The sequence below is a fragment of the Charadrius vociferus genome, unplaced genomic scaffold (assembly GCF_000708025.1).
Source record: "Charadrius vociferus isolate BGI_N301 unplaced genomic scaffold, ASM70802v2 scaffold186, whole genome shotgun sequence".
Lineage (NCBI taxonomy): Eukaryota > Metazoa > Chordata > Aves > Charadriiformes > Charadriidae > Charadrius > Charadrius vociferus.
Window position 1 is genome coordinate 2,015,876 of NW_009648793.1, and position 12,842 is coordinate 2,028,717.

General features: G+C 40.7%; 1 protein-coding gene across 4 annotated transcripts in view; it reads left to right on the forward strand.

Annotated features, from left to right (window-relative positions):
• Positions 1-3,618: 3,618 nt before the first annotated feature.
• The window catches only part of TBC1D1 (TBC1 (tre-2/USP6, BUB2, cdc16) domain family, member 1), a 110,200-nt gene continuing 100,976 nt past the window's right edge, over positions 3,619-12,842 (forward strand). For 3 of the 4 annotated variants that reach the window (XM_009886816.1, XM_009886817.1, XM_009886819.1), the window contains exon 1: positions 3,721-4,137. In XM_009886816.1, coding sequence (XP_009885118.1) covers positions 3,721-4,137 — 417 coding nt within the window. Of the gene's footprint in view, positions 4,138-12,842 lie in introns of all 4 variants that reach the window. The other variant, XM_009886818.1, reaches the window with a different exon arrangement.

Genomic DNA, 12,842 nt, shown 5'->3' on the forward strand with positions numbered 1-12,842 from the left:
GCTGTCCCAGTTATGTCCGTGAGCACTGGGAGAACCGCCGGAGGCATTCAGCCTGTGTGTGGAGCAAAGCCTGGCAGCCTTCTCCCAGCCCAGAGTAACGGAGCTGAGTGACACTTAGAGCTGTCAAGGGAAGATCAAAGTTTAGGTGGAAGGAAACAAGTGGGTGGCTTTATTTTTATACCTTTTTTATTCTTTCTTGGGTTGAAGGTAAAACAAGCATTTACTTTGAAGAAGTTGTTTGTGAGTTAATCAGTCAGACACTTGGGAGGAAGAGGAAGCTTGTTTGAGCCTACCGTACTAATGTGGATGGTAAACCGGTACAGTGCCTGCAGAGCCAAGTTTCAGAGTGGATGAACTGAGTGGTGGCAATCAGAGATGGGTGAAGGTGCCAAAATTCCAAGTGGTGGAGTCAGGGCAGACAGAGACGAGCTCGGAGCACGGACACTCTGTGATTGTAACGTGTGCTTCATTTTCTGGCTAGGAATAGGCCTGTTGAGATGAGCAGAACTATTTTTAGGTCTAAATTAAGCATGTACATAAATACTTCATGGTCTTGAAGTAAAACTTAGTCCTTGATGTAAACTTAAAGGACATTAACGCCAGCAGCATGAAAACGGTATAATTTCTGGTGGGATTTGTGTGTAAATTTAGATAAGGATGACAGGAGGAGGAAGCAAAGAATGGCTGGAAAAGGGAGATGAAACATGCAGAACGGTGATGTACAGAACGATATGGGTTAGTTAAGGAAACCTTCTGATGCTGCTAAATTAGTGCTCTGAGAAACTGCACTTTTAGCCCCTCTTAATGTTAGGGAAAAAAACTAGCATTCTGACTTGTAGTTAACTGTTTTGATTTAGTATTAACTGTTTTTCTTTAGAAATAACAAATGCAGACATTGGAGTATTTATGCTGTTGACTTTTTAAGGTGTTTATTTTGTTAAAAAGAGATGAATGCCAAGAAACATTGCATTTATATTAAAGGCATTCCAGCAGTACAGTGTTTGTTGAAGTATGACAGAGTATCAACCTGTTTTTTTTAAATACTGTTCCGTCCTTAGAGTAAGCATGCAAAGTAATGTATTATGCTATGATATTTATTCCTATTCGAAGCTGTAGTGCCTTGAAGGTCTGGGGTAAAAGAGTAGATGGTGGTAATCCACATGAAGCTCCTCTTCCTTGAAAAGTTGATTTAAATGAGGATGACTGTTGTATTTTTACATGCATTTTATTAAATTGGGTTTTTTTTTTAAAAGAGCTCTGAAAAAACACAATTGAGAAATATGGTTACAAAAAGTGTGTGGCTAATAGGTCATTGCCTGTGTGGTAGCTCAGTTCTCCGGTTTTCAACTAAGAATGGAGTTTTCTTAGGCTTTCTTATCCTGAAATTATTATGTATGTCACTAAATGACAAGAACACTAAAAGCTAAAAACTCAATTTTTATGTGTTTTTGGACTACACACCATTGTAGTTACGAATGAATCCAATCATCCCTGCAGTTGCTGAACTATTTTGCATTGTTGCAGTTAAGGAGAAAAAATTTGCCACGGTTTGTCAAAGAAGAAGAGACCATTTTGGTTCCTGACAGATGCAAAACTGTAATGATATTGTGTTTAGGAGTCTGTGTTGATAAGGTGGAAAAATGCTTCCTGAAGCTGCTCTCATACAATGCAATGCATTTATGTTCATCTTAAAGACAGTTGTTTTTTTGCTTGTTTTGAAACAAAAAATAATTGAAAAGGAGTTGTCATATAATTGAAATGAGGCGTGCAAATTCTGGATTTTCATAGCCCTTTTCCCCACACCTCCCACGTGCAGACACACACAGAGTTTTATAAAAAGGCTTTTTAAAAAAAATTGTTTTACACACCTAGAATACTGCTTGTGATGATTTCTTCAAATAGTGTCTTTAAAACTTGCACTGCTGGATTCTCTTGCTGAATTTGGCATCCTTGGAACTGGTAACATTGCCACAGAGTTCATTTGTCAAAAGATGCATCAAGTTCCAAAAAAGTAAATGTACGCAAACATGTGGTTTCTGCAGTTCTCTTGTTTTTACAGTTTGCAGAAACATTTTTCCCCACTCAGAGATCAGTTCTCTTGTTTTTACAGTTTGCCAGTTACTGCAGAAACATTTTTCCCCACTCAGAGATGTACAAATTGGTTGTATTTTAAACACTTGTTTAATTCAAAACGAATTTCCGTACTGAAACTTTTTAAAAAGTTTTTTTAAATACTAAAATTTCCCTTCATTTTCAACAAGGTGAAGCACTGTTAGAAACTCAGTTTCAAAATATTTTTACAAGGACAAATAAAGGACAAAGTTTAATGAAAACTCATGAGAAGAATACTGCTATTTTTGATTATGTTTGTAGATGAACAAAGACAAGAAATACTGTTGCCACAGTAAACAGATGCCATTTATTAAATACTTGTTCAAATATAATTAAAAATGCTTTGTAAGGAGTTCTTGGGACTGCTCATGTTGTTTTTAATAGGTCTTTTCATGGGAAACTCTCAGAAGGCTGGGGGTAAACTAGTGTCATGGTATTTAAACACAGGCAATTATAGGCCTGTCAGCTTCTCATCAGTCTCGCACAAAATAATGTAACAGCTGAAACCAGGTTCAATTAATGAGGAGTTAAAACATGGTAGCATAACAAATGCCAATCTGTGAGTTTTCATAGACTCTATTTTACAAAACGAAATTGATAGATAAATGAAATTATTGGATTTTGTTACTAAAACTATTTATATGTAGTAACAGTAGTGGTAGTAGATGCTGCGTATAACAGGGTTATAAGAGGTTGTGCGTAACTTGGTTCCATTTGATATTTTAAGAAATGAAAATGATACAATATCAATGTGGCAAACATTAAGTATTGCTGGCTGGCTGACAGGTCTTAAAATGCAATCGTGAATTGTGAATCATCATCTGTTTTTTAGTGGGATGCTGTAAGGATTGTTGCTCATCTCTGCTATCTGACAGGTTTATCAGCAATCAGTCAGTTGACTACTGCTAGCTTTTTCAGATGACAACAATTTCTGGGGTGTTATTTAATGAAAAAGTCTGGTTGGCAACAGCCCATGATCACTTGGCAGACTATACCCAAGGACACAACTCCGTGTTAGTAGCCAAATTCAAAATCATCCACCTATGAACAAGAAAGATGACCTTCTTTTTTCTTTCTTTTTTTTTTTTTTCACATGTGAAGGTGTGTCAGCAATCCCTGGCTTCAACTGTTGTGAAAGTCAGAATAGCTCAGATGAGTTCCTTCTGCGATAGTAGGATTGGAATAGTGATCCACATGTGCCTGCCCATGAAACAGACACAGGCTAGAAAGAATGTGCATTTTTGAGTTTAGTTACTCATTAGGTGGTTTAGCAAGGGTCGTAAAGCAACTTTTAAATCTGGACTGACTTTTGTCCAAGCAATGTATTTAGTACTATGATGTTTGTTGGACCTGAAACAGTAAGGCCCAATGTAGGTGGAACCCGGTAGGTAGGTCATGGTAGATGATCAGTATGTCTCTTCTGATGTTGAGCTATTAAATATTTGTGTTACTGACAGTTCATTTTTAATAGGGTTCCAGCACCTACATAACTATTTCTTTTCCTTTCAGAACTCTTCTGTTCCTTGATGAAAAGAACCGTCCAGATATCATCGTTCCATGGAACTGAAATATTGGTGAATTAGTCCAGGTTCCCTAAAGGACTGTAAAATGGAGCCAATAACATTCAAAGTTAAAAAGTATCAAACACCTAGTGATTTCTCAGCAAGTTTCAGTCTCCAGCTCGTTGGTTCTCTGCCAGTGCATTCCCTAACCACCATGTCAATGCTGCCTTGGATTGTGGCAGAGATCCGCAGGCTCAGTACAAAGTCTTCCAAAGAAGAACCTAGCGTCAGCCAAATACGACTTTACGTTTCACCAGCAAGTTTGCGATGTGAACCAGACACAGGGAAAATCCAGCAGTGGGATCCTTTGATTTATTCAAGTTTGTTTGAATACAAGCCACAGCACGTCCACAAACTGATTCACAACAGCCATGATCCAAGCTACTTTGCTTGTCTGATAAAGGATGGAGCAGCAAATCAGCGAAGTATCTGCTATGTATTTAAAGCTGATGATCAGACAAAAGTAAGTAGAAGGAAAGAAAACCCAAAGCAAGCAACCCTCAGAATCATACTGGAGAATTTGTTCTTCTACTGTCGTGTGTTTCATAGAGTATGATGTAAATGTGGAAGAGTTGATGCTACTTCTTTTACAATGGAGTTGGTTTTGTGCTGTTTCAAACTTTTCACTACAGTGTAAGATCTTAAGTTTGTATTTACAATTACGGACTAGATCTCACAACAACTTACCGACAAGCGTCACTTTACTTGATGTTAATGGTTGAGGTGAATTTGAACTGCTCAGTATGTGAAGTGAAAGGTGTGTAAATCTCCTACAGGATCAGAGCCTGAATTTCATCGGCTTAAAAAAAACACTTTAGTTTGGGATATGGACTGAAATCTTGGCCCTCAAGTCAGTGAGAGCTTTTCTGTTGATGTCACTAGGGCTAGGATTTCACCCTTGAGTCACTGTGAACTTTATCTAATCCTACGGTCAGACCTCTCAAATTTCTATTTTCCTGAGTTGAGACCTATGTGGCTGGGAAATAGAGATACCTCCTTTCTCAGAAGGAGAAGGGGGTACGGTAGAGCCTCCATATGTAGCATGCCTTCAACCACAGGACACTGTAGAAACCTTTTCCAAGCTCTGTAATCCACAGAGCCTGGCACATGATGTCGGAGAATGGGAAAGAGACCACAGCGCAGTGCTGTAACTCTGTGACGTGCAGGCTTGCTGCTGCATGGTGCGAGGCAGGAATTGGGGTGTGCGCATCTCACACTGTGGGTGAGATCTGGCTCAGTCTGCATTTCCTAGGAGCAAGTTGTGTCCTTGCTGAAAAGGTGGAAGCATTACAAATAGTTGATCTCTTCTTTTGTTTGAGAGTAATGTGAGACAATAACTCTCGTGAACGAGTAAGGTGAGTAGAATTTGCCACAAAGCTATTGTTATCTACTGGGGACAAAACAGTGACATATCCTTCACCTCTTGAGTGTAGACTCTAGTTATAATGTTGGAAAAGAGCATCTTGCTACATGCTGCTTGCTTGACTCATAGGAGGTATCCTGCTGACGCACCTTGGAATTATTATGTCAATATACACCGCACGGGGGATTTATGCTAACCTGCCCAATAACAAAACATTGTACAGTTCCAAATCTATGTTCTCAAGCTTAGAGCTCAAAACATATGGAAACAGCTTTAGTTAAATCCTCCCTCTTCCCCTCCCCCCCCCGATAAAAAGACAGTTCTGGTAAATTAGAAGGAAAATACATTGTAAATCATAAGCATTCAAGTGAGAAATCCTGTCAAGTTAAAGTGTAGAAATTAATATATGTAAGGAATATATAAGGAATAGATGTTTCAGGACTTGGCATTGAATAGAAGCTGGTAAATGCAGTTTGCTTATGCACTTATTTTTGTGGCTTGTGATTTTACAGGATTATGGTTAGTGCACAACACTGATCACCTCCAGTACGTTTTGTTTTGCAACAAAAGATTGAAGTACTTTTTCCTCGTGTTTGATCAGATTCCTAGGCATGTTTGAAATGAAAGAGAACAAAATAAGTCTCTAGTTAAATGTGCAGTTGTGTCTACTTGTTTTTTGAGACAATGCCCAGAACTTCTGGATGCCTGTTTTAGCTGCTTAACTCCAGATTCATACAGCTAACTGTCCTTCCAAAAACTACCCTCCAGCTAAAAAGGAAATGGAATTCTTGTCTCTTAACTTGCTTTGATTGCAAGTGTTGTTTCTCTTGACTTTTTTGCAAGCTAGGTTCCTAATTAGGAGGTAGACATCTAATCAGCGTCTGTGGACCTATGTTAATGGGAATGCCTAGTTTTCTTATCTTTTAAAGTGAAACCCTGCCTGTTCTACTGAAATTCAGTGTGATTGCTGATTAATCTACCTTTTAAGTAAGTCCCTTATGCTTTATAGAGTGCTGTTACTCTGCCCTGGATATTGTTATACAATGCCTGGTAGCTAATTGGTGTTTGTGTATTCATCAAGAGGAGTGAACCATTACCTGTTTTGCAGATACCGAGATTGAAAGCATAGGAGTGTACTGTATACCTTTGTTACAGATTGAGGGAGCCTCTTGTTAAAAGCGAGTGAGTTGGGATGAAGAATTTAGCACTATGTTGCTGCAGCTTATGTTCCACTTTATAATAAATTAATTATATAATCATAGCATCATTTAGGTTGGAAAACACCTTTAAGATCATCAAGTACAGTTGTTAACCTAGCACTGCCAAGTCCACAACTAAACCATGTCCCTCAGCACTACACCTACATGTCTTTTAAACACCTCCAGGGATGGTGACTCCACCATTTCCCCGGGCAGCCTGTTCCAATGCTTGACAACCCTTTCAGTGAAGAAATTTTTCCTAATATCCAATCTAAACCTCCCTGGGTGCAACTTGAGGCTGTTTCCTCTTGCCCTATCACTTGTTACTTGTGAAAAGAGACTGACAACCACCTCGCTACAACCTCCTTTCAGGCAGTTGTAGAGAACGATAAGGTCTCCCCTCAGCCTCCTTTTCTGCAGACTAAACAACCCCAGTTCCCTCAGATGTTCCTCATAAGACTTGTTCTCTAGATCCCTCACCAGTTTTGTTGCTCTTCTCTGGACACACTCCAGCACCTCAATGTCCTTCTTGTAGTGAGGGGCACAAAACAGAACACAGTATTGGAGGTGGGGCCTCACTGGTGCCTAGTGCAGGGGGACCATCACCTCCCTAGTCCTGCTGGCTGCACTGTTCCTGATACAGGCCAAGATGCTGTTGGCCTTCTTGGCCACCTGGGCACACTGATGGCTCATATTCAGCCAGCTGTTGACCAACACCCCCAGGTCCTTTTCTGCCAGGTATCTTTCCAGGCACTCTTCCCCAAGCCTGTAGCACTGCACGGGGTTGGTGCAGGACCCGGCACTTGGCCTTGTTGAACCTCATACCATTGACCTCAGCGTATGCAGCCTGTCCAGATCCCTCTGTAGAACCTTCCTACCCTCAAGCAGATCAACACTCCTGCCCAACTTGGTGTTGTCTGCAAACTTACTGAGGGTGCACTTGATCCCCTCGTCCAGATCATTGATAAAGATATTAAACAGAACAGGCCCAAATGATGAGCCCTGGGGAATACCACTTGTGACCGGCCACCAACTGGATTTAACTCCATTCGCCACAACTCTTTGGGCCCAGCCTTCCAGCCAGTTTATTACCCAGTGAAGAGTACGCCTGTCCAAGCCATGAGCAGCCAGTTTCTCCAGAATGCTGTGGGAAATGGTGTCAAAGGCTTTACTGAAGTCTAGGTAGGCAACATCTACAGCCTTTCCCTCATCCACTAAGCAGGTCACCTTGTCATAGAAGGAGATCAGGTTAGTCAAACTAGACCTTTGCAGCCTGTGTGACTCAGCAGGCTCCTGTTCTCGCACTCTTGCTCCTGAAGACTTTTTTATTCTGTTTGTTTCAGTGCTGTAAAAGAGACATGGTGTCCAGGTAGGTTTAGTCACAGAGTTTACATGTTAATAACACCTTTTTACCCAGCAGTCTTGGACATCCAAACTTTTATGATAATTGCACTTCCTCTATTTTTATTTGACACCCCCTCCCCCCCTCAGCCCCGTTTACTAATTGCAATAATATTGTAAACTGCACGAGCCACAGCTCTTTGTATCTGCATAGATAAATCTGTAGTAGGACTATATTGGACAAAGAGTTCTCAGATTAGGTCAGGTCTGACTGAGGATTTGTTGTAGAAGGTGCTATGTGGCTTTGCAAATAAGTTCTGAGTATATCCCCACCTTAGGATAAGTAGAATAAAAGAGGGCAGAAGGATCTCTGTGGGAGAAGTAGATTAGGAAGATTAGTATGTTAAGATGAAAGCAGGTGAGTAGAAGACTAAACAGTGAAGGTCTTTGAAGAGAAGAACAAGAAACTTGAACTTCACGCAGACAGACGAATATCACTGGAAGTACAGAAAATGAGGAATGATTAGGCTTTTAGCAGCAACATTGCAGATAGACTGCAGTCCATTAACTGTAGTTGTACTCCTTCATATACACAAATTGAGCGAGAACATATACTTGATTAGTATAGATAAACTTGCTGTTTAATACAAAAGCATTTTGTTAATAGGAGGTGATTTTTTGCTGGGTAATATTTGGCTAAAATCTAGAATTGATGGGGGTGTGGCAATGCATGCAATGCTCTTCCTGAATAGGAATACAGGGCTGTTAGGTTCATTGTTGCTCCATTAACAACATATCCACTTTAGAGAAGAACTCAGTAGACAGGTAATTAATACTAAATATTGTCAGGATTCTTTGCAATGAATTCTTTGTTCTGCTTCTCTTTAGAAGTAAAAGAAAAGGCAGTGCCCTATTGTGGTCTTTGTTTTCACTCTGTAGGATCTTGTATAATTATTTCCATTGCATCATCGTGGCAGTATACGGGTCACTTTCCCTGCTGGTATAGCAGTAAGTAGGGAAGGATGAAAGAAGCTTTCCTGGCAAACAACTCCTTGGCACATTCCTTGAAAACAAGCACGTGCTTATAGAGATCATTTCACTCCACTTAGTACTAAAAGGACAGGTTTACACTGCCGAGGGGAGCTTTTCTTAGGGATTAGATTTCCCTTTCTAAGCAGATCTGTCAGGTGTGGGATCTGGAGCCTTCCTTCTTCATGTATAACCTTAGTGAGGTTCCACGAGTTACAGATACTGGAGTTTCTTATCCCTTCACCCTCATTCTGTGGATGTTCTGATGGGGCTTCATGTTTGAGTAATTTCTGCCTAAGGGTCGGGCTGAAGTATTTACGCATATTCTTTGTAGGTGCTCGAGAATGGAGCTGGATTCAATTACATTGCCTGCAGGGAGCTTATGAAGACTACTGATAGGTCATAGATGGGGAGTATGCATACTGTGTTGAGTAATGGTGGTGGAAGCTGAGGAAAAATTAACTCTCTGGTAAATCTGTGCTTGCAGGATAGTACCTTCATCATAAGAATGCAGCCTGGTTGAACAGCTTGGCCAGAGTGCTTGGGTACTGTAGGAATGTGATCGCTTAAATGAAAACATACATGCTACCAGCCTACATATCTTTCCAGCTGCCTCTGGTCTGACATCTGCTTACTTTCTACAGAAATGTGATGCTATTGACATCGTTGTTGTTGTTGAAAACTGTACACATTAAAAATTATTGGTGTTTTTGTCCTACACTTGAGATGTGGTAGTTCAAAAGTGTTTGGAACTGTATGTGAGGTGTGCTGCTTCCTTTATGAGCTCATTCTCTGCAAACGTAGCACTGCTCTCCTATAGGACACCTTGCTTTAGCGTGTGGTTCACTCCAAAGAATGAAAGAGGTAGATAATGAGATGCTAATGGTGTACTGTCACAGGACATCCCTCTCCAGCAGATAAAAAGTAGCCAAAACATTAGAGAGGAAGAGTAATTTCTGGTTTTACTTTCAGTTTGGAAAAGTAATTCTACGTGCTATTATGTTGATCTTTCTTTGGTGTATCAAATGGCTTGTTTTGCTTAGGTATGTTTAATCTTATTTGATGGATGTTTTGGCTGGCAAATGGAAAACTGGTCACTATTTTATCTGATAATGCCCTGAGGTAGTTTAGATTTAGGACAAGATAAGATTGAACTGTCCTTTATTATACTTTTTTATTTATTGTAAATAAAGAATAACAGTTCTAAACTTAATGGTTTCGCGGAAGTCTGAGTCAAAGGACGTTCAGTACCTCAGCCTTTTCCATGTCCTGTGCTCCATTCAGCAGCAGGCCCACAATTTCCCTAGTCTTCCTTTTGTCATTTATGCAGTTATAGAAGCCCCTCTGGTCATCTTTGACATCCCTTGCTGGATTCAACTCCAGGTGGGCTTTGGCTTTCCTAACCATGTCTCTGCACACTCAGACAGTGTCTATATATTCCTCTTGGGTTACTTGCCCCTGCTTCCACGCTCTGTATTCTCCCTTTTTATGTTTGAGTTTTGCCAGGAGCTCATCCATGTGAGCGTTTTTACCTGACTGCTCTTGAGCTTGAAGGAGGTGGTCTTTGAATAACAACCAGATTTCTTGGACCCTCTTCCCTCCAGGGCCTTTATTCCATGGTACTTTTTCAAGTAGATTCCTGAAGAGGCCAAAATCTGCTCTTCTGAAGTCCAGGGTTGTGATCTTGCTTTTTGCCCTGCTTCTCAGGATCCTGAACTCTACCATCTCGTGGTCGCTGCAGCCAAGGCTGCCTTTGACCTTCATATCCCTAGCAAACCCTTCCATGTTGGTAAGTATGAGGTCCAGCAGAGCACCTCTCCTCATCACCTCTTCTATCACTTAGGTTGGCAAGTTGTCCCCGATGCTTTCCAGGAACTTGCTGAATTGATTGTGCCCTGCTGTGTTGTTCTTCCAGCAGACACTTGGGTGGTTGAAGTCTCCCATCAGGACCAGGGTCTGCAAATGTGAGGCTACTTCTAGCTGTCTGTAGAGTGCCTTATCCATCTGTTCTTCATGGTCACAGGGTAAAATAAATTTCTGTACGCAGAGTAAAAGTCAGCAGATGGCACTGTCACCTTTTTTTAGTAAAGCAGGTGCTCAGAAAGTTTGAAAGTTTCTCCTTTTTTTCTGCTATATGAACTGGAGGTTTAGAGGATTTGCAGGAGAGCCTAGAAACTTGAGCCGGATGTCTTGTAAGGAGAAATATTTCTGTGACGTTATCAATGATCGATGCAGAACTAGCATATGCAGAAATGTAAAAAGTTCAGTTCAGATTTTGAAAGGGTTAAGTTTAGTTCTTTTTTTTCTTTTTTTTTTCCCAAGTGTCTGGACACAAGTTGTCATAACAGCCTGTAATATATGCTTGTGTTTACCAGAGCTGTTAATGCTGCGATGGCAAAACACTGGATAGAACTGTTCTTTTCTATTTTATCGAGAAATACTGCTCGTGATTTAAGCAGGATCACAGCTGCACAAGACATGCTCAAGTCTGCTTGCTTCTTCTGAATCTTTGTTCTGTAGTCTCATAAATCAGGGACAGCTTTTGGCCCAGGAACTGGTCTTTTGGCAGCTGCAGGAATGTTGCTGTGAGAGTTGCAGTGCCCGTATGGTTCCAGTGGACTGGGACACCTGCTCGAGACCTGAGCCTGCTCATTGACTTTGCTTGTGGCAAGTCTGCCCTGTAGCAGACATAAATAAGTCCCTTCTCCTTACACTGAGGAACTTTTTAAAATGTAGCACTTGCCCTGTTGTTGAGCTTTTTGGTTACAGCAGTGATCTCTCCTTTTGTCAGAGGTCTTCATTTTTTCTTGTCCACCAATTGCTTTAACAGTTACTACGTTTTTAAACAACCTTCACCTACATTTATGAGTTACAATAGCTTATGCACTTAAGTAGATCATGCTGTATTACCTGGAATGCAGTACTCTCTGTTACATGTTATTTGTGATCTGATTATGTGCTGGAGAAGCTGGTTTCAGATAATCAACACTTAGCTCTGTGAGGCTGCACAGAGCTGATGTTGTGAGTGAACTTCACGTTATTCATCTATAAAAGGAATGGCAGAGGCCCAGTGAACTCCAAAGCAGTTGTTGTGAGGCTTAGCTTCGTGACTAAGGATTCTTACACAACTTGTTTTTACATTAGACTCTAAGATATGGCCTCACTAAGTATCTAATTTTTACTAGCACCATTTCCCTTTCTTAAAAGAGTTCAGGCAAGATAATTTTAAAGCTTAAGGTGATCTTTTTCTACTGTATTTTACTGCTTGATGAATCGAGGGAGATTAAAATGTGGTTCCTCTTTTGCAAAAAGCATAAAACACTGAAACAAAATGAGGTAACTGGACTTATTTCAGTGCAACTGAGAGCTTAATTTGGCTGTTTTCTGCCTCCTATTCATATGCTCCTTTGGGGTTTTTTTGATGGAATCTATGTAATTGCAAACTGCTAGCACTGCTTTTTGGTTTAGAAAGTCTCTCCTGTCTCCCAAGTGCTAATTGGAGAAATTAATGTGAAAAAAAGAAGGAAAAAAGCCAACAAAACAAATGAAAAGTCAAATACGTACTTGTGCACATATATAGTCTGGTATATAAAGTAGGTCAAAGTTTAGCTGTGTAAATCATAATAGTATGTCCTATGTAATGCAAACAGCCGGCTGTACTTCGGACACTCTCACAGTTAATCAGGGTTTATGCTCATCCTGAGCCTAGAACGTAACTGTGACTATACCAGCTCTAGCCTGGGATCTGTTCAAAGGCTTCATGTATGTGAACACTTCTTTCAGGGAGCTTTAGTGGTCAATACCCCTGTCCCTAGCAGCATTATCCCAAGCCTTTATAGGTCTCTTGTCAGACCCTGGAGTGACTTTGTGACATCCTGGCTCAGCTAGGTGCTCCTGTATTCACCGTCATTTTATAAGAAATATTGTGTGATTTCCCTCAACTTCATGTGTGATTGCCACACATCATTTATGCAATACCAGTGCCATTTCCTGTCAGAGATAATGAAGTAGTCAATGACTTTTTTGCCTCAGTCTTCACTGGCAAGGACTGCAGCCACACTGCCCATGACTCAGAATGCAAAGGCGAGGATTGGGAAAATGAAGAACCGCCCACTGTAAGTGAAGATCAAGTGTGAGACCACCTGAGGAACCTGAAGGTGCACAAGTCCATGGGACCTGATGAGATACATCCGCGGGTCCTGAGGGAAGTGGCAGATGAAGTCACTAAGCCACTAG